Source organism: Meles meles, chromosome 19 (genome assembly GCF_922984935.1).
Source record: "Meles meles chromosome 19, mMelMel3.1 paternal haplotype, whole genome shotgun sequence".
Lineage (NCBI taxonomy): Eukaryota > Metazoa > Chordata > Mammalia > Carnivora > Mustelidae > Meles > Meles meles.
This window is the reverse complement of record NC_060084.1, coordinates 54220366-54242740: the sequence shown is the minus strand read 5'-3', so window position 1 is coordinate 54242740 and position 22375 is coordinate 54220366. Positions and strand designations below refer to the sequence as shown.

Sequence of the window (22375 nt, the reverse complement as noted above, 5' to 3'; positions counted from 1 at the left end):
ACATATGGAGACTCCACTCAGAAAAGTTGTAAGGACTGGCAAAGTAAGGTGTATATGTCTTTGAGGAGAAGATAAGAACTAGGAAAAGAACAAGGTAGAAGTCTGGGAACTCCAAGGGAAGAAATGCAATTCAAGGCAAGAAGAAAAGGAGGAAATATTTGGTAAGCAAATATTCTCTGGTCCACTCAGAAACAATAGGCTATAGAGAACTTTCCTCAAACAGTCCTAAATAAGTTCCTCCCTATTTCTCAAACCTGGTTGTATCATAATGTAGTTACCTATGGTGATAGCTGTCATCCTAGGGCAGGTTCTCTCTCTAAATTCTATTTAGGGGACGCCTGGGTGGCTCAGTTGGTTGGACGACTGCCTTTGGCTCAGGTCATGATTCTGGAGTCTCCGGATCGAATCCCGCATCGGGCTCCCAGCTCCGCGGGGAGTCTGCTTCTCCTTCTGACCTTGTCCTCACTCATGCTCTCTCTCACTGTCTCTCTCTCAAATAAATAAATAAATAAAATCTTTAAAAAAAATTCTTCTTAGGTAGCGAGGTGAGTGGAAAAGTCTTTTGCTGCATCTGCTGGGTTTTGATTGGTTTTTAAGTAAAAAAAAAAATCTTTCTGCCAAAGTGATCAATCATGGAGAAGCCTAGGCTTGCTCCACACAAAATGGAGGATATTTGGTTGCTTTAAATAAGCCACTCACAGGAAAAGGTATGAAATCACCTGGAATTAAAAAAAAAAAAATCTCTCTCTGCTTGCCTCTCTGCCTGCTTGTTATCTCTCTCTCTGTCAAATAAATAAAATCTTTAAAAAAAAGTCACTATCATCAAAGTAAAAATTAGAATGTTTGCTGCCATCAACTGGGAGTGAAGGAAATGTTGAGATGTTGATCAAATGGTGATTGAGTTAGCAGTCAATGGAGCCCTGACTAAAACGGAGTCAGGAGGTGTCAGCAGGGGTGCTCTGAAGCCTTATCATTCCTAGTCAATGGAAAGGGAAGGTCTTGACCTTACCCAAGTGTGACCTTGGAAGTACATCATAGTCTACTATTTCAACCAGAGGAAGACTGTATATTCATTTCATTTCAACATCAAAAGAACCCTTCCATTAGGATATGGGGCTCAATCCATGGGTGGAGTGCCTTGGAAGTACAGATTGAGCCATTGGCACCAAAACGGATTTAGGTAATCTCTGTGGGGATCTTCTCTAATGTGTGCACAAGAGGAATGCCCAAGGCTACGGGAGATGGTAGTTCACAAGGGCAGTGGCTGAGGTGTCATTTGAGAAATTATATTAACTTGTGACTCTGCCGGGTGTGGTTTACGGGATGCACTGGTGAGAAGATCTTGTGTCAGTTTGAGTCCCCTGCAAACCAAATGAGTACCCAAAATGGATGCCAAGTAGCACCATCATGGAGGAATTTACCTAAATTGCCAATAATAGCCTTGATATAATCTGTAATATGTCCATCTTGATGTCCCAAGATTTCCAAGGAGGAGAAATTGACGTGACAGATAAACTGTGGGAAATATAACTACATCATGTAAAGTCTGATGCCACTAAGAAAACAGATTACTAGTTGTATCATGTCAGTCTGTTACCAAATCGTGGTAGGTACTGTCTGTGATCTACAATCTTAAATAAGGTGAGGTAGGTAATTACTGGTGGCCAGATAGTACATCATTCATTAAATATAGTGTTAACACGCTAAAAAGCATTATATTCTACTCATTTAAATATGTTCCAGTCACACATAGATTAAGTTATGCATTTCAAATCCACTGAGGGATCCTTATTCAATATAATAATTATAAGCATTCAAGAAGCATGCTTCCCCCCTTTTAATTATTGAATTATTTATTTTTGCAAGAGAATAACAGAGAGAGAGATGGAGAGGCAGAGAGGGAAAAGGAGCTGAGGGAGGGGCAGAGGGAGAAGCCAACTCCTGGCTCAGCAAGGAGCCCTATGCCTGACTTGATCCCAGGACCCCAGGCATGACCTGAGCTAAAGGCAGTTGCTTAACTGACTGAGCCACCCAGGCGCTTCACTATTCATTAAAATATATTAAGATCACACAGAGACTAAGTTAAGCATTTCAAATTCACTGTAGGATCCTTGTTCAAAATAGAGATAATAAGCATTCAAGAAGCATTCTTCTTCTGATCTAATGACATAGGTGTAATAAATTCCATAATTTTCAGGCCTGCAGTAATTACCAAGAAATGTCAATGTACACTTCTGTGCCCTTTAGGAAAGAGTTAGCTAACCACTCCTGATATCAGGGAAGTTTTCTTTATTTGAACCACATGAACTAATATTCTCTACTTATGGCTGTTGCTATTAGAAAGATGCATCACCATTTTCAGGGATTGCCACCACTTTTCTTCCTTTCTTTTTTTTTTCCTTTGGATGTTTTAAGATTTTATTTAAATTACACTCAGTTGGGGCACCTAGGTGGCTCAGTGGGTTAAAGCCTCTGCCTTCACCTCAGGTCATGATCTCGGGGTCCTGAGATTGAGCCCCACATTGGGCTCTCTGCTAAGTGGGGAGCCTGCTTCCTCCTCTCTATCTCTTTGCCTGCCTCACTGCCTACTTGTGATCTCTGTCTGTCAAATAAATAAATAAAAAATCTTAAAAAAATAAATTCCACTCAGTTAACACACAATGTTTTCTTTGTTTCATGTTTACAATATAAGGATTCAACAAGTCCATACATCACCCAGGGCTTGTCAGGAAAGATCCACTCCTTATTTACCCTCCCCTATTTATGCCTTCCCCCAACTCACCTTCCCTCTGGTCACCCTCAGGTTGTTCTCTCTGGTTCAGCCTCTGTTTCTTGATTTGTCTCTCTTTCTCCCTATGCTGTCACGTATTCACTTATTGACTGATTAAATTCCTGGTATAAATGTGGTCACCCTAAAGCGTCTTCTCAGTGCTCTTCTGATTTTTCATTATAATAACAATTGTAATGTGTTCTCTCTCTCTCTTTTTAAGATTTTATTTATTTGATTGAGAGAATGAGAGAGAGAGACTGAGAGGGGAGAGGGTCAGAGGGAGAAGCAGACTCACTACTGAGCAGAGAGCCCAATGTAGGATTCAATCCTGGGACTCCAGCATCATGCCCCAAGCTGAAGGCAGTCACTAAACCAACTGAGCCACCCAGGCACCCAATGCATTCTGTCTTTTGCTTTGTTTCCTCCTATCCTGGAGGCCTAGGCAAGCAGTTCCTGTCTCTTTCACCCAACCAAACAGATGATGTTTACTGCACAAAACAAGTTCATCGCACTGTCCCCCTGGACTCTACAAGAACGACCTTCTGTAATAGTAACATGGAGGGACTGATAGTGACAAATTTTGGCCCACATCTAGGGACATGTCTACAACCCTGTCACCGTGAAGAAATTACAGAAGATGAGCCCTTCCCCCTTCAACACCCTTAAAGATTAAAGGACTAAAAATTGGTCAGTGGTGAAATGATGACAGATAGAAGCAGAAAAATGTTCACCTTTAACCTTATGGACAGCCTGCATCGTTTTGAACAGGATCAAACATGTGCTGGTTGGTACATTCTTAAAGGGTCTCATGACTGTACATCTCAACCACAGTTAATGCCAAACTGAATGATAAGCACCAGAGATATATGATAGTAATTTTATGAGTAGAAATTTGAAAAAACATTTATGATTTGTGCACCTGGGCGGCTCGGTGGGTGGAGCATCTGACGTGATTTCTGCTCAGGTCATGATCACAGGGTCCTTGGATCCATTATCCCATGCCCCATGTTGCCTGGGCTCAGAATGGAGTCTGGTTGTCCCTCTCCCTCTGCTCCTCCCCAATAGCTCTCTATCTATCTCTCTCTCTTGAGAAATAAATAAGATTTTTAAAGAAAAAAAAAAAGATGCATTTGTTATCTAAACCTTCCTACATGAACCCTCTGTTCTAAGCACTGAGCATATAACCACAAGGTTCATACAGCCAAAATGAAGCTCTTTCTGCCCTTGGGTCCTATCTCAAGCTACTTAAGTAAACTTACTACGTTGCACTATAAAACATCTCAAGAATTCTTTCCTGATGGCTGTACTCAACAATTCCACTACCATTTTGCTACCAGAAAACCCAAGTTTGGCTGCCAGTTGCATGAAAAGCAAATTACACGAGGCATGAGTTTTGACTGAAAAGAAATGTGAGTTTTATTCAGGAGGCTGGCCATTTGGAAAGAAGGTGGATTCTTTTCCAGAAACCAACTCTAATGTTTCTACCTGGCCCAAAGATTTTTTTTTAAAGACTTTATTTATTTGCCATAGAGAGAGAGAGTATGCACAAGCAGGCAGAGAAGCAGGCAGAGGCAGCAAGAGAAGCAGGCTCCCTGCCTAGCTAGGAGCCCCACGCGGGATTCAATCTCAGGATCCTGGGGCATGACCAGAGCCCAAGTCAGCGGCCCAACCAACTGGGCCACCCAGGCGTCCCTGGCCCAAAAATTTTAAAGGAATTTAGGGCAGTTATAGTAAAAAGGGAGCAGAGCAATTGGTAACACTTTTTGACTGAAGGCAGACTCCCTGATGCTACTATTAAGGAGATGTTTGCAGGTGATGTACTGGGGCCGCAGGCGAGCTTGTGCAAGAGAGTTCAGTTCCAAGACTTTCTAAGGAAAAAATGCATGATCTATAGATATACAAAAGGAAGTTTTGATTAATCAATGACACAGGTAAATGTGCTTGTGAAACTTTGAGGATGACTAATTTGGGTGGAAAGGCATTGGCATGGCTTTCAAACAACTTTAAGAAAGGTCCTCTAGGGGGCGCCAGGGTGGCTGGTGGTTTAGTGTCTGACTTTGGCTCAGGTCTTTATCCCAGGGTCCTGAGTTCCAGCCCTGTATAGGGCTCCGTGATCAGCAATAAGCAAGCTTCTCCCTCTCCCCCTCCCATTCCGTTTGCTTGTATTCCTTCTCTCTTTCTCTTCAAATAAATAAATAAAATCTTAAGAAAAAAAAAGGGGGGTACTCTAGGTTGATTCCATTACGGCAAATGGAAGGATCTCGTTCTTTGGTGAGGTTGATTATATACCAGTAATAAATTAGATGGGGGAACTCTGTCAGGAAGAGAGCTAACGTCAGAGAATCACTCTATGCCATGAAGAGTTGCCTGCCTGGTGTGGCAAACCATTGTTTGACTAACAGTTGCTCTCTCCTTTTTCCTGTGCACATATTTCCCCCTTTCTGAAATTCCAAATCCCTACCCACTTCTTAGGTCACTGTGCCATCGAAGCATCAGTTGCCTAACTTTGAACCTCCTCTCTCTGAGACACCCATAATGAAAAAATTACTTTCTTTTTCTCTAATGAATCTGACTTTTGTCAACTTAAATATTAAACTGGCCAATGAACTGACAACAGAGGAAGAAAACAGTTTTCCTCTTCTTCACCTTCTGTCCTCAGAAACTGACCTCTGTGCTCCAGAGCTGAAACAGAGCGTGAAGAAAGTGAAAAAGCCTTGGGGATAAAGGGGAACAAGAGCTCTATATTGCTTTGCCAGCAATATGGGCTGCTGTGGGTCAGGGCCTTCAAAACTGCAAGTGCTCCCAAGGGAAGCGGTGGGATTTTGGTAGGGAAAAACCTACAGCATCTAGCCAGTTTCAGGAAGAACTGTGTCTGTGGGGTCAGCTTAGTTTATCATGTGGTCAGGGTAAAACCGGGTGCCTGAAACAAAAGTCTACGGAGGAGGGAGGAGAGAATTGCAGAAGAGAGGAAAAGGATCCTTAGTTTAATATCAAGGTGTGCTGATATTTTAAGGTAGTCATTTTTATATTTGTTCAACTTCACGTTTTTTCATGCCTTCAGGAAGTCTCCAGGATAACTGAAGGAAGACCGCTTCCTATTTTACCATGAGAAACCACTCATTATTTTCAAGAATGGGTAAAATAAAGAAAAAGAATAAAACAGCAAACTTCAGGGAGAATTTGAGGAATTCGAATTCTTATATGTTGCTGATGGGATTGAAAAATGTACGTTCCCTTTGGAAAACTGTGTTGCAGTTAGTTATGAAAATAAACATTTATCTACTGAAGGAGCACATTTTCTCACCCCAAAATATATCTCTCTTAACATAAGGATCATTCTAGGCTGGGTATTTTAAAGAAAGAGCAGACAGGATTGCCCAGCTGGCTCAGTCTGTTAAGTACCTGTCTTCAGCTCAGGTCATGAACAGGGTCCTGGGGATGTGGGAAACAGAGGCAGGAGAATAATTATTAAATGTCCTTACCTACTGACAAGCCCTTGAAATAGGCAGAGTGACCCCCACCTTAAGGCTTTGCTGAGGACAAAGCACAACCCTGCCCTGACCAACCCCCTATCCCCAACCAGGATCCTGTAAGTCTACTTTAACAATTCCTTTAGGAAACTTTCTCTCTAAACCTCCAAGATAGTGTCCACAATATGTCCAAGCATATGACCCACTGATAGACACCTAAAGGGTATCAGGAGAAGGTTTTTCTTACTAGTAATGAATAACCATTTTCCCAGACAAGAGCTAGCCCCTCCAGGTCCTAGATACCTTGCTTCCAAAATTCCTTAGAGACTTCAGCCATCCCTAATCTCCTCCCCAACTTACAAGTATATAATAGACCACTCCTCACATCCCCAGGGCAGCAGCTCTTCCTGCCACCCCCCCCCCCGGGTCCTGTCCCCCTGCTTTAATAAACCACCAATTTGCACTTCTTTCTTGGTCATGGGCTCCAGACCTCACCTCACCTCACCTCACCTCACCTGTGTTCTACAACTTCATCCCTGGTATAGAATTCCCCAGTGGGATTCATGCTCAGTAGGGAATCTTTTTCTCCCTCTCCCTCTGCTACTCCTCCTCCTTGTGCTCTCTCTCAAATAAGTAAATAAAATCTTTAAAAAAGTGGGGGGGGGATCAGCAGACAAAGAAAAAGCTCTGAAACCTGTAATGCCTGAGTTTTTGCATCTGAGAGACCAGCAAGGAGCCAAGCAAAGATGCAATCACATGAGGGTTTATTTGACAAGCTTATGCTTGGGCCCAAGTATACCTGACACAGCAGAGTAGGGACTTGGACCCCCGAACCAGATTACAGTTAGAGTTTTTAAAGGAAGAGTAGGGCTGGACTCAGCAGTGGGTGAGGACAAAGGGGATTAGGGATGGCCTGAGTCTCAAAGGAATTTTGGAAGCAAGGTCTCCAGGACCTTGAGGGGCTAGCTATTGTTGTGAGAAAGGCTATTTATTACCAATAATAAAAATCTTCTCAGAGCACCGGGGTGGCTCAGTGGGTTAAGGCCTCTGCCTTTGGTTCCTGTCATGATCCCAGGGTCCTGGGATCGAGCCCCACATCGGGCTCACTGCTCAGCAGGGAGACTGCTTCCTCCTCTCTCTCTCTCTCTGCCTGCCTCTCTGCCTACTTGTGATCTCTGTCTCTGTCAAATACATAAATAAAAAAAAATCTTAAAAAAAAATCTTCTCATGAGACCCTTTAGATGTGTATCAGTGGGCCATATACTTGGGAATGATTCTCCACACTATCTTGGAGGTTTAGAGATAAAGGAATTATTAAAGTAGACTTAGAGGATCCTGGTCAGACCTGTTGGGCTAGGGGGTCGGTCAGGCTAGGATTGTCCTTAGCAAAATCTCAAGGTGAGGGCAGTTGAGTCCCCAGGGGGGAGAGCCACTCTGTCTGTTTCAAGGGCTTGTCAGTAGGTAAGGAATTTTAATGATTTTTTTTCTGCCTCTGTTTCCCACATCGGCTAAACTTGAGGTGGGATGGCCTTAATTTTCTCGGCCTCCACATTTCCCCCTGAACAATTTTGACCCTTAAATCTTTAAGGTTGTTGAAGGTGGAAGGTCCCATCTTTTGTAACTTCTTCCTGCTGAATAGGGGCATAGTGTTGTCCCTACCTACTCGGGTCAACACTGGTCAGTTGGGGAATGTGTAGGGGAGTAATGAAAGACAGAGGCAGCTGAGTCCAGGGGTTTAAATCAATCATTAAGGGAGAGAGGGACGGTTTAAAGTGCTAACCTGAGTAGGTCAGAACCCAAGGGATATTTTGTGATAATCTGGAACATCAAGATGGCTGCACTTATGTCAGGGCTAGACTCGAGGTGGGTATAGCCTTGTTTTTCTTGGCCTCCACAAAACCTAGTCAGATTATTTTGTAAGAGATATTTGTATTTCTAAGGGAAAACTCCATTTCTAAGTCTGCCTCCTTTTGTGTAGCTGAAAGAGGCAGAAAGTAAAAATCTCCAGAAACTCAGATCAATGGAGAAGGCGGGATTAAATCAGAATAACAATCACAGCCTTGATTACTGCTTTTTGCCTGGTCACCTCCCCAAATGCTTCCCAATAGGATCCTGTGTGGCAGTTCAAGAAAAGTTAATATCCGGTGCCCCTACTTGGATACTACACCAAGGTCACTTGATGAAGGTGGAAATAACAGTGTTATGTTAATTAAATGCTCCAGCTGCTTCTAGGTGAAGCCAGGGTTAAGCAACAAGGCTTCCCCTGAATAGAAGACAGCTGGGTGCTGGCTTTGGCTCAAGCAGAGGTCATATGGCTTCTGCCCGGTGATTCTGGAAGCATCAGGTCCATGGAGCACACTCTTCTTTCTTTCTGCTCTAGCAGAAGTTGTGTGTCCCTGGCTGGGGAGGACCCAGGAAAGAGAGAAGGAAAAAGTCAAAAATTGGCCTTCAGGGAGAAATTCCTTGTTTCTGAATAGCTCCTGACATAAAGGACTAGGAAATGGGGCCTTCTCTGCATTACAAAGTCCTACCTGCAGGTGAGCAGTTTACAGGTGAAGAGGCACTCTCTGGTGGTGTCTTTAAAAGCATTTTGTCCTGATGCTGCTGTGGTTTCTCCTAGAATCCCTTGTGAAGACCAACACCAAAGGAGGAAGTGAAGAAGAAATGGCCGTTTCTCAGGTAAGCCTTGTGTCTGACTTCAGAGGTCTTGTCTTCTTTTTCTCCTGAAATACCGAATTTTCTATTTCTGATGTTTCTGCCTTATGTTTACACCTAATTTTTGAACCTTTTCTGAAATGATACTCAAGATTAGGTCTTTAGATTCTTCCCCTATAAGCCAGAGCCTTCTATCTCTTCACTGCAACCTGGCTTCCAGAGGGCCACCCACAGTTGTCACTTTGAATGAAAGACCTGCTGGTCAGTATTGAAAATAATCCCTTGGCGACAGATCCACGAGGCAGGTGTTGAGTTAAGGATTCCTATTGCTGAAGGGGTCTGGTCCCAGGATATCAGTGAAGGAAAGTGGTCTTACTTAGGTCCCATCTAAAATTTCATCACCTCTGTGTAGACTAGGAGTAAGAAAATGCACAGATAACCAGTGGAAATGAGACCCTGAATAACTTGGGACATTTTCTGAAAAAATTGGCAGGGATCATACGCTTTAGCATGTGGAAAACCTACTAAAATATACTAGATATTCCAGGACCAGGAAAGTATATGTGATAGACGTGTGTATAAATCCAGTGTATTCTCATAATTTCACTGACATTCTGATTTGTTGGTTAGGGGCTACAAGAATGTGGTGCCTACATGGGGTGTATCTTGATCAGATGGGAGCTCTTTTTAAAACAATTTTTTTAAGGATTTTATATATTAATTGACAGACAGAGATCACAAGTAGGCACAGAGGCAGGCGGGGGTGGGGGGAGGGAGAAGCAAGCTCCCTGCTGAGCAGAGAGCCCAATGCAGGACCCTGGAATCATGACCAGAGCTTAAGGCAGAGACTTTAATCCACTGAGCCACCCACGCGCCCCCAGATGGGGGCCTCTTAAATGTGGGGTGATGATCATGTGTGGGCCGGGCTAGGGGAAGCAAGAGAACACACCTGAGGCAGAACAAAGGAGCTAGAAGTTCATTGGATACACAGCAAGGGAGCAGGGGACAGGAGCTAGGAGAGAGGCTGTCTGCAGGGAGGTGGTGGGTGGGACCTGTTTTTACAGGGGGAAGATGAGGTGTAATATTCCCTTTTTTAGGAATGGAACCTGGTTCTAAGTAGCCTATTGGTTACTTAGGGCCTATGGCAGTTTGGGGGGTGGGTTGCCTGATGGGTCTCCCTGTTCAGGCAGATAGTAACCGGACATTTTCCCATTCCAGTGCTCAAGCCTGTTTGCCTAAAAGTGGCCTCAACAAAGAACACATCTTTGTAGGGTTCTTGTCTGTCTGGAGCAGAAGAAAGAATCTCGGACACAGAATGGTAAAGGGATAGTGTATCAAGTGAAGGGGAGTACAGAGAGTTTTCTAGAGTGAGAGGGGTCCCAAATGGGTTGCCACAGAGCACTTTTATGGTTGGTCTTTTATAGAAAATGACCAGGGCACTTACATCCTCTTGATGTCACCCCCAATAGCACCATGATTACTTCTCCTTTGAATATCTCATCTCTGATGTTTAAAACAAACAAGGTGGTCTGGTTCTGTTCCCTTACCTCTGGTTTCCTACTGCCTCCTCATGCCTGGGATTTTTAGTGAGCCTGGTCACTTGGCCCATTGCCTATCCATCCCTACCCAGCACTGCCAGTCCCTTACTCAACACCAGTAGTCACAGGTCCTTCAGTGTGCCTTAGGCACTCATACCAACTTGTTTCATCGCAGCTGATGTTAACTTCTTTTAATGGCTTGATGCTTTCTGCCAGACAGCCCCCAGGAATGCTCATTTGTTCCTTCTTACATAGATGAGGTCTTTGATGGATTTCCTGAGTGATGTGCAGAAACCATCACATTTCAGCTGGAAATTCCTTAGTTTCTCTTTGCTTGTAGTGTCTGATCAGGAGAGCAAAGCAAAAGAAATGTAGAGGAAAATGAAATGTCCTTACAATGTGCAACTCACTGATAAATACTGGATACAAGCAAAGTCTCGCTACCTTCAAGGAATTCATTCGTGCCTTAGTGTAATGCTTTGCTAGAGGCAAAAGCTACCTCAGGTGGCCAATAGTCAGACCTCCAGGACCCTGTAAGTCCTCTTCAGCATATGAAAATCCGTTCAAAATTTCTTTTATCTCTGTCCCCTTAACGGAGAAGCATATAATTAATGCCTTCTCAAAATCACACTGCAGCTCTTTCTGCTAATGGCTCCTGTCCATGAGGTTTAATAAAAACAGATTTTTTTAAACCAAAAATGTCTCAAGAATCCTTTCTTGACCATTTGCTCACAAGCCACCTCACATGAGTTTGCACTGGACAGATGGAGACTCCCACCTTGGTGTAGTTGGTAGCACGGACTTCTGGGAGTAGAGGATCTGACTCAGTCAGACCTTCCTCTTGTGAATTTTTACTTTATTCCACACTCATGTCATAGACGTACTCTTCAAAAAAAAAAGTTTTGTTGCTGTTTATTTTAGATTGAGAGAAATGGTGTGTGTGAAAGGAAGAAGGAGAGGTGAGTGAGGGTAGAGGCAGAGGGCGAGGGAGAGTCTTTCCAGCTGACTCTGTGCTGAGTAGATCCAGGGCCCTGAGACCATGACCATGGCCTGAGACAAAGTCAAGAGTAAGATGCTTAACCCATTGTGCCTCTCAGGCACCCTATTTCCTCCTTTATATTTTCAGAAGAAGAAAACAATCACCTAATTAACATGTTTGAGCATCTTAAAATCCTGAAATAGGTCACAGGTGATGATTGATACCAAAGAAATACTGTGTAGTGGCATCTTTGAGCACCTTGGTCAAGAGAAAATTCTTGAGATGCTGTATGGTACCAGAGAATAGGTTTATTGAAGTAGCGTGGGGACAGGACCTGTAGGCAGAAGGAGCTGCAGGTTGGCTGCATGAAGCTGGTGGTTATATGTTCAGTGTTCAAGGGGGGAGGCTAGGTGCACAGAGTATTAGATCTACAAGTGTTTGTTTGAAAATGTACATGTAAAACTACTTTTGCAAGATTTCTCCAATGCTATCATTCAATTCGATATTAATATTGGTGAGATGTACAGGGAGTCAAGTGACCCTTTAAGAATGTAGCAAGCAGATCCTTTTGTAGTTCATAAGCATGATGATTGGGTGTTCACACTCTTGTGTGACATCTGCCACCCTCAAGCCTTGTTACGACCTCGGCACATTACCCATCTGATGTGGGGAAAAAAAAAAAAGAATGTAGCAAGCAAGGGTGCCTGGGTGGCTCAGTGGGTTAAAGCCTCCGCCTTCAATTCAGGTTATGATCCCAGGGTCCTTGACTCTACCCCTGCATTGACTCTCTGCTCAGCAGGGAGCCTGCTGCCCACCCCCCATCTGCCTCTCTCCCTGCTTGTGATCGGTCTGTCAAATAAATAAAATCTTTGAAAAAAAAAATGTAGCAAGCCGTATATATTTGATTCTTAGCAGAGCTAGGAAGCCTGTGGGTCAGCCTTCTGACTTAAAGGTAAACGTTTTTCTACTTGTATCCCTCATCATTCTAGCCTCGTAAATAATAGCTGCTTTATCTGTATCATTCTATGTGTTCGTGTTGATAGTGGGAAGACAGAGGCAGCATCATCCGCAATGTGGTTTGTAAATCTCATGTGAATGAAAACAATTCTTGAATTAATCACTGACAATTTTCTACTCTCTGACTTTTAACATGTATATAACTACTTCCTAAATGTATAGGTGGTGCGTGATGTGTGAAAAGATAGATCATTTTCACTGGATACCTTTTTGCTGCCATCATTCTTGTTCCATTTGACACCTGCTACGAACATTGGTTTAGAATCCTCCTCTCTGTATATTGACCTGTGTGTCCTTTTCGATGTACTCTCAGACCCATAACCTGGGTTAAGACCTGATCCCTTTGCACATTAGGTAAATGAGGTTTGTAGTTCTCCATGGGTGGAGTTTTTAGTGTTACAGTGAGGTAAAGTTTGAACTGTATATCAGTCCATGGGTTCCACCTTGGTCCCTCTGCCTCAAAGTGGGCCAGCCCAAACACGCCTCTGTGGGCAGCCTTTACCTCTTTTTTTTTTTTTAAAGATTTTATTTATTTGACAGAGAGAGAGATCACAAGTAGGCAGAGAGGCAGGCAGAGAGAGAAGAGGAAGCAGTCTCCCTGCAGAGCAGAGAGCCCGATGCGGGGCTCGATCCCAGGACCCTGAGATCATGACCTGAGCCGAAGGCAGCTGCTTAATCCACTGAGCCACCCAGGCGCCCCCAGCCTTTACCTCTTATTGTGTAGTTTCTGTTTTCACCACAGGAGGCTCTGCCCATGGGGTGTTGTGGCTGAAGTAAAGGATAAGATGACATGGTTATCTGTTTTGTGTGTGTTGAGTTCGAGGAGTTCTTTATAGATCCTGGATATCACCCTTTGTCTATATTGTCATTTGCGAATATCTTCTCCCATTCAGTGGGTTGCCTCTTTGTTTTGTTGACTGATTTCCTTTGCTGTGTAGAAGCTTTTGATCTTGATGAAGTCCCCAAAATTCATTTTTGCTTTTGCTTCCTTTGCCTTTGGAGATATGTCTTGAAAGAAGTCTCTGTGGCCAATGTCAAAGAGGTTACTGCCTATATTCTCCTCTAGGATTCTGATGGGTTCCTGCCTCACCCTGCGGTTTTTTATCCATTTTGAGTTTATCTTTGTGTATGGTGTAAGGGAATGATCTGTTATGCCTGAATTTTCGCGCGTCTGAGAGACCACCAAGGAGCCAAGCAAAAATGCAATCACATGAGGGTTTATTTCACAAGCTTATGCTTGGGCCCAAGTATACCAGACACAGTGGAGTAGGGACTTGGACCCCAAATGAGATTACAGTTAGAGTTTTTAAAGGCAGAGTAGGGGTGGATTCAGCAGTGGGTGAGGACAAAGGGGATTATGGATGATGTAAGTCTCCAAGGTATTTTGGAAGCAAGGTCTCCAGGACCTTGAGGGGCTAGCTATTGTTGGGAGAAAGGTTATTTATTACCAATCATAAAAATCTTCTGTGAGACCCTTTAGATGTATATCAGTGGGCCATATACTTGGGAATGATTCTCGACACTATCTTGGAGGTTTAGAGATAAAGGAATTGTTAAAGTAGACTTACGGGATCCTGGTCAGACCTGTTGGGGTAGGGGGTTGGTCAGGCTAGGATTGTCCTTAGCAAAACCTCAAGGTCAGGGCAGTTAAGTCCCCAGGGGAGAGCCACTCTGTTTCAAGAGCTTGTCAGTAGGTGAGGAATTTTAATGATTTTCTTCTGCCTGTTTCCCACATCAACTAAACTTGAAGTGGAATGGGCTTAATTTTCCCGGCCTCCACAGGTCGAGTTTCATTCTTCTATACACAGCTGTCCAATTTCCCCAGCACCATTTATTGAAGAGACTGCCTTTTTCTTGACTGTATATTTTTCCTGCTTGACCATAGAGTTGAGGGTCCATATCTGGGCTCTCCACTCTGTTCCACTGGTGTATGTGAGGCAGATAGAGACTCCTGGCTCCAACTCCTTTTGTCCCTGGTTCCCCTTTGCTCCTGCTTAGACTAAGGACCCATAGCCACCTGGTTTGACTAAGATAAGATAATAAGTCATTGCTCCTCCTGAGACAGAAGAAAAAGAGAGGATGGCCAGTCCTGTTTGAATAAGAAAAGAAAGAGAAACAGCCCCTAAGGTGATTTAGCACTCTCTGGAGGTGCCTCCACACAGATTAAACTTGTACAGGAAAGGGCCTTTGGCCTTGAGAGACTAGGAAAGTGCCCAGGCCTTTAGAGAGGGGGGAAACACCCTGGACAATCCCTCATTGTCTGTAACCATTAAAACTCACTCCTAACCCTGTAGGGTGCTCAGTCTTTGGGAAGGATCCCACAGAGCCCGCTGGCATTAATAAAGCTGTGTTCTCCCATCTCTCTGTGTGCCGTTTGGGTTTCCTGGGCCACCTCAGATTTTCCGCAACATATGTGTCTGTTTTTATGCCAGTACCATGCTGTCTTGCTGATCACAGCTTTGTAGTAAAGCTTGACATCAGGCAACGTGATGCCCCCAGTTTTGTTTTTCTTTTTCAGCATTCCCTTAGCAATTCGGGGTCTTTTCTGATTCCATATAAATTTTAGGATTGTTTGCTCCAGCTCTTTACAAAATACCGGTGGAATTTTGATCAAAATGGCATTGAAAGTAGAGATTGCTCTAGGCAGTATAGACATTTTAACAATGTTTATTACTCTGATCCATGAACATGGAATGGTTTTCCATCTTTTTGTGTCTTCAGTTTCTTTCATGAGTGTTCTATAGTTCCTCGAGCACACATCTTTTACCTCTTTGTTTAGGTTTATTCCCAGGTATCTTATGATTCTTGGTGCTACAGTAAATGGAATCAATTCTCTAATTTCCCTTTCTGTGTTTTCATTGTTAATGTGTAAGAAAGCAACTGATTTCGGTACATCGGTTTTGTATCCTGCCATATTACTGAATTGCTGAGTGAGTTCTAGTAGTCTGGGGGTGGAGTCTTTTGAGTTTTCCCTATAAAGTATCGTGTCATCTGTGAAGAGAGAGTTTGATTTCTTCATTGCCAATTTGAATACTTTTTATTTCTCTTTGTTGTCTGAAAGCTATGGCTAGGACTTCTAATACTATGTTGAATAAGACTGGTGAGAGTGGGCATCCTTGCGGTGTTCCTAATCTCAAAGGGAAGACTGTTAGCTTTTTCCCATTGAGGAAGATATTTGCTGCAGTTTTTTTTTTTTAAGATTTTATTTATTTATTTGACAGAGAGAGATCACAAGTAGGCAGAGAGGCAGAGACAGAGGGGGAAACAGGCTCTCTGCTGAGCAGAGATCCCAATTCAGGGCTCGTTCCCAGGACCCTGAGATCATGACCTGAGCCAAAGGCAGAGGCTTAACCCACTGAGCCACCCAGGCACCCCATCACTGTGGGTTTCTCATAGATAGATTTTATGACACTTCTCCAATGAAGACATATAAATGCCTAACAGACACATGAAAAAATGTTCATCATCACTAGCCATCAGGGAGATTCAAATCAAAACCACATTGAGATACCACCTTACACCAGGTAGAATGGCCAAAATTAACATGACAGTAAACACCAAGTGTTGGAGAGGATTTGGAGAAAGGGGAACCCTCTTAGACTGTTGGTGGGAAGGCAAGTTGGTGCACCCACTTTGGAAAACAGTGTGGAGGTTCCTTAAGAAATTAAAAATAAAGCTCCACTAAGACCCTGCAATTGCACTACTGGGTATTTACCCCAGAGATACAGATATAGTGAAAAGAAGGGCCATCAGTACTCCAACATTCATAAAAGTTCACCAAACTGTGGAAAGAACCAGGATGCCCTTCAGAGAACGAATGGATAAGGAAGATGTGGTCCATACACTATAGGGCATTATGCCTCCATCTGAAAGGATGCATACCCACCTTTTGTATCAACATGGACGGGACTGGAAGAGATTATTCTGAGTGAAATAAGTCAAGCAGAGAGAGTCGGTTATCATATGGTTTTGCTTATTTGTGGAGCATAACAAATAACACGGAAGACATGGGTAGAAGGAGAGGACAAAGGAATTGGGGGAAATTGGATGGGGAGACAAAGCACGAGAGACTGTGGACTCTGAAAAACAATCTGAGGGTTTTGGAGGAGCAAAGGGTGGGAGGTTGGATGAGGCTGGTGGTGGGTATTAAGGAGTGCATGTATTGCATGGAGCACTGGGTGTGGTGCATAAAGAATGAATTCTGGAATACTGAAAAGAAATTAAATAAATAGGGGTGCCTGGGTGACTCAGAGGGTTAAGCCTCTGCCTTTGGCTCAGGTCATGTTCTCAGGGTCCTGGGATCGAGCCCCGCATCAGGCTCTCCGCTCTGCGGACAGCCTGCTTCCTCCTCTCTCTCTCTGCCTGCCTCTCTGCCTACTTGTGATCTCTGTCTGTCAAATAAATAAAAAAAAATCTTTAAAAAAAGAAATTAATTAAATAAATAAATATTTTAAAAAAGGATAAGGTGAAAAGAAAAGGTTAAGTCAAATGTGGGATAAGGTTTGGTGGGTACAGTCAGGTAAGCAATGTCGCTTAGGTGTTGGGGTCTAGGTGGAGACACTAACTCTCCCTCTTTGATCTTAGGGACCATTGTGAACTGTGTCAGTGGCCACTTGGTGACTGTGGTATTTATTGCAGGGACAGCTGACCTTCAGGGATGTGTCCATTGAATTCTCCGAGGAGGAGTGGGGATGCCTGACCCACACTCAGAGGCAACTGTACAGGGATGTGATGCTGGAGAACTACAGACACCTGCTCTTCTTGGGTGAGAATGACTCCTTCTGGATTTCCCAGACCACACTCAGGGTTTCATTCTCCTTTGAAGACTGTCTTTTGGATGATTCCTCTTTGCAAAACTGGAGATCAGATCACTGCACTAAGGAACACAAATAAGGATTTGTAGGTGTAGACAGAAATCCTCCTGATGATTACTTTTCAGCCTTAGCCTCCCCTTCCTTCAGGTAACATCATGTCTATAGATCAGTGGCTGTTGAAAGCCTGGCATGGCATAAAATGGTACTGCCTGCATTTAAACTGCAATTTTCACTCCTTATTTTTGTATTGGCAGTACTTAGAAGTGCAAGTTAGGATGTGATTATTTGAAAGCCCTTCATGTTCTACAGGGGCTGCTGGTCAACAGTGTTTATGCAATCATCTTTTAGAATTCTGCAAAGTTCTCTCTTCTCTGCTGAGTGCAGTGTGGATTGAAAGACTCTCTAGCAATATGTATATTCATTTTCTCTATTAAACAGGTCTCATTGTGTCAAAGCCTGATTTGGTCTCCTTTTTGGAGCAAAAGAAGGACTCTTGGGATATGACGAGAAAGAAGATAGTGGTCTTTGATCCAGGTAGGTGGGAATGGATGAAGCTGATGACAGAGGTGAAATCCAAGTCTGAAGGAGGAAGGTAAACCTTCAAATGTGGTTCCAGTAGCTCTGCTTGAATGAAAATCAGATGGAGAAGCCGGGTCTTCTGTCTCTGTCTCTCCCAGAGGGACATGTGTAAGCCAACATCATCATGCTTTTATTTTCTCTAAGGATTCTGCTTCAGCTCTAGTGATGGTCCATCATGTCCACAGGGAGGACCAGGAGCCTCTCCTGGGAGTGGGAGGGTCTCCATAATCTGAGAGCTCTTCCATTGCTATGAGGGTCTTGGGAAAATCGCCCTATTTCTGATGGTCTCTATGCTAAGTCTCTTCTAAGTTCTGTTTTGCTTTGTGTGAGAAACTGTGCCTGCATTGTAGTGGGCATACTGGGGATTGGTGTGGAAATACCCGGGACACTGGAGATATAGGCCACCTGTTTTCTGGTTTATGCTTTCCAGTGTTCTGGAGGCTTAGGTCTTTTTTTTTTTTTTTTTTAGGACCTGTCCTTTTTTTAAAATATTTTATTTATTTGACAGAGAGAAATCACAACTAGGCAGAGAGGCCAGCAGAGAGAGTGGAGGAAGCAGGCTCCCCACGGAGCAGAGAGCCCGATGCGGGGTCATGACCTGAGCTGAAGGCAGAGGCTTTAACCCACTTAGCTACCCAGGTGCCCCTGGAGGCTTTAGACTTAATCATATAAAACTTAGACTCAGTTCATCAGGTAACAAAGCATTTCCCTAAAATGAGACAATGTAATTCTTTATTTCACTCCAAACATTCATTTTTCTTTGTACAAAGGAGAAGTTTCCCTCCATGTGTTCCATTCCTCAGTGGTGAACTAATGTAATGTCTCTATTTGTTTGCTAGATTTCCTACATAAATTATTGTTATAGGGGATTCAGAACTTTTAGATCTCACAGCCTACAATAAAGTCTCGATTATTAGCTCTAAGTAATTGCATCATTTTATAATTTTGTTTCATAACATGAGGTTCCTGTGACTTTGTCATATGTTTTCACATTCTTATTAGTTGTCTATGAGACTCATCTCTACATATTAGATCAAAGTCCTCATATGAAATCAGCATGTGGTTTATAAGAAGTGATGTAGATAGTAAATTTCCCACATTGAAAAAAAATGTTCTGTTCATAAGTGCAATTTTACTTCAGGGAAAATTAATCGTAAGGCTTTTTTTTTTAACTATTTACTCAAAATGTATCTGGGTTTAATCCCTACTATTTTTATAAAATGATTGTTAGCATATTTTACAACTTTGATGGTGTTTGCTTATTTAGAAAAGGAAGTTATTTGCTTCTCTGCTTCGCTCTAAAGAAGGGATTAGACCCTTGAATTCTGTGTAAGATGAGGAGTGTATCAGTAACAGATTACATTTTTTGATGTCACTTAAGTCCTTATTCATAATATTTTCATTACACCTCTTCATGACTGATTTTAATGAAGATTCCTTACAGTTTTACTGTGAGTGAATGTATGCCAAAATAGAAAATGCCTTTTTTGGATATAAGAATTTAAATTATAGTTCTATAGAAGGTTTCCTTTAAAATCATTCATACATTATATTCTGTAGTATTTTTTAGATAAAATTGGGCTTATTTTGGTTTTGCATATTCCATAATAATGTGCTATCTTTTGTATGGGACTTTCCACAACATTAGTTAGTTGTGGTTTTTGTCTTTTTAATTTTTAATGTATATTTTTAATAGGATTTAATTTAATAGGATTTAAAAGTGTTTTCAACACTTTTGAACAATGCGAATGTAACTCAAATATGAATCAGGCTTATGCCCTTTCCAAATAATATTATGTGTATATTTATCTATGTAAATATTACCCATACGTTGTTCGTTTATTTCTGGTGGTTGTGAATATTCTAGCATATCTAGGTGAGTTGTTATCGGAGGAACAAAGTCCTGATGCTTCCTTCTCAGCCATCTTGCTGACGTTCTCTGATTGATTTTATGGTTGCTATGTTAGACATCCTCAGTATATTCGTCTGAAAGTAGTAAGTGGGATGACTTGACTTTTCTGTTTTTCAATATCTTTCAGCTGTATCTTCACAGGTCACCCCGAGCTTCCTGCCAGAGCCATGCAAAGAAGCTTCATTTCAAAATGTGTCAGTGGGTCAATATAAACATAGTGTCCTTGAGAAGTTACACCTAATGATAGACTGGGATAATGATCGTAAAGGACATATCCAAATTGAGACTGCTGCCCATAATAGAGAAAGATACAAATTACTCGGTAAAACCTTCCTTTTTAAGTCCATTAGTTCTGCAAGGCATGGTGTTTCTATAAGCAGGAGCTCCACTCAGACACTCAAACGTCCACATTTATGGATGGAGAATGTGGAAAATCTGGAAAGTTACCTAGCCTGTGCTGAAAATAATGATTTGAACAATTTTGAAAATAGGATTGGATTGACCTTTCATTCAAATATTTCTAAACTTCAGAGATTTCAGCATGGAGAAACAACTGCTAAGTGGGATCCATTTGGGAGGTCCTTCACTAAAGACTCATCCCTTCAGAATTACCAGAGCTTTTTCAGTGGAGAGGGAATTGCTCAAGGCAGTGAATCTGAGAAAAAAATTCATCAAGGCTCAAATGTTAATAAACATCTGAAGATTCATTTTTCAGAAATCCATTTCAAACCTATTAAATGTGGGGAAGTCTTTTCTCAAAGATCCATCCTTCTGTCTAACAGTATGCATATAAGAGAGAATCCTAATGAACGTGAAAGAGATTTTAAGCAGTCCTCCAGTTTTGGTGATCATCCAAAAATTTATGTGGGAAAAAACCCATCCAGATACAAGAAGTTTGGGAACATGTTTAGTCAGTCATCAGGAACACATATTCATAAGACAATCTGTAGTGGAGAGAAACCTTACAAAAGTAAAGAATACAGCACAGACTTTAAATTGCCACTGACCCTTACTCACCATCACAGAATTCATACCGGAGAGAAACCTTACCCATGTCAAGAATATGGCAAGGCCTTTACCCGCAGTTCAAGCCTTATTGAACATCACAGAATTCATACTGGAGAGAAACCTTACCAATGTCAAGAATGTGGCAAGTTCTTTAACCGGGTGTCTCACCTTACTGGACATCACAGAATTCATACTGGAGAGAAACCTTACCAATGTCAAGAATGTGGCAAGGCTTTTAAGCACAGCTCAAGCCTTATTCAACATCACAGAATTCATACTGGAGAGAAACCTTACCCATGTCAAGAATGTGGCAAAGCCTTTAACCACAGCTCAAGCCTTACTCAACATCACAGAATTCATACTGGAGAGAAACCTTACCAATGTCAAGAATGTGGCAAGGCTTTTAAGCACAGCTCAAGCCTTATTCAACATCACAGAATTCATACTGGAGAGAAACCTTACCCATGTAAAGAATGTGGCAAAGCCTTTAACCACAGCTCAAGCCTTACTCTACATCACAGAATTCATACTGGAGAGAAACCTTACCAATGTCAAGAATGTGGCAAGGCCTTTATCCATCAGTCAGGCCTTACTACACATTACAGAGTTCATACTGGAGAGAAACCTTACAACTGTGTAGAATGTGGCAAGGCCTTTAAGCAGGTAGCCAACCTTACTCAACATCACAGAATTCATACTGGAGAGAAACCTTACCCATGTCAGGAATGTGGCAAGGCCTTTAAGCAGATGTCACACCTTACTGAACATCACAGAATTCATACTGGAGAGAAACCTTACCAATGTCAGGAATGTGGCAAGGTATTTGTGTCCCATTCAGGCCTTACTCGACATCAGAGAATTCATTCTGGTGAGAAAGCTTACAGATGTTAAGTATGTGGCAAGGCCTTTAAGTAGCATGCATCCCTTCGTGTACATCACTTAAGTCATATTGGAGAGAAACCTTAGAAATGTAAAGAATGTGGCCAGAGCTTTATCCAGCAGTCACACCTTACACAACATCACAGAATTCCTACTGGAACTAGTCCTAACAAATTTGAAGACTGAGGGAATTTGGGAGGACTGCTGAACTCTAACTTCACATCAGAGAATTCAGTTTGGAGAGTGAATATACACACGTAAAGAATGTGGAAAGACCTGTAGGCAATGCTAACCCCTTGTTCCTTTTCCAAGAATGTATAGTGGAGATTATTTTACAAATAGAAAAATTTAGCAAACCCTTTCCTAGTGCTCAAGCCTCTCCCAGCATTCCAGAATTCATACTAGAGAGAAACCTGGTAAGTGTAAAGAATGTGGTAAAGCTTTTGTATTGCTCAACAGTTAAGTCAGCATCCCAGAGTTCATATTGAGGAGAAATACTAGAAATGGAAAGAACATGGCAGGCCTCTGGCTGGAAGTCATAACTTGCTCAACATCATTGTTATCATCCAGGAGCAAAACTGTAATATGGAAAGACAGTGGCCAAGTCTTTAAGTAGAATTCAGTCCTTACTCGGTATCCCAAAATGCAGTCTTGGGTCAGACTGTGCAAACATAATGAATGAGGAAAGACTGTCTCTTACAATTTAGGAAACATCAGAGTTCAGAGAAGAAAAGGACCTTGAAAGATAGAAGTC

The 22375-nt window shown here is 42.4% G+C and overlaps 1 protein-coding gene and 1 non-coding gene across 2 annotated transcripts; both read left to right on the top strand.

The window, feature by feature from the left end:
* The first annotated feature begins 8903 nt into the window (after positions 1 to 8903).
* LOC123931320 (zinc finger protein 501-like) lies at positions 8904 to 21633 on the top strand. The gene is made up of 5 exons (XM_045988304.1): positions 8904 to 8919; positions 17068 to 17194; positions 17682 to 17781; position 18253; positions 20776 to 21633. Exons 1-5 carry the CDS (start codon positions 8905 to 8907, stop codon positions 21631 to 21633), a joined length of 1101 nt encoding a protein of 366 aa, XP_045844260.1. The 5' UTR covers position 8904.
* Positions 11975 to 12078, top strand: LOC123931960. The gene has a single exon (XR_006816378.1). It is a non-coding gene; the product is annotated as a small nucleolar RNA U13 (small nucleolar RNA).
* Positions 21634 to 22375: the final 742 nt, after the last annotated feature.

Excerpts from the sequence above, each read along its gene's own strand:
- LOC123931320 (XM_045988304.1), top strand. Across the intron at positions 17,195-17,681 it reads CAGACACCTGCTCTTCTTGG|GTCTCATTGTGTCAAAGCCT; the intron begins GTGAGAATGACT and ends TCTATTAAACAG.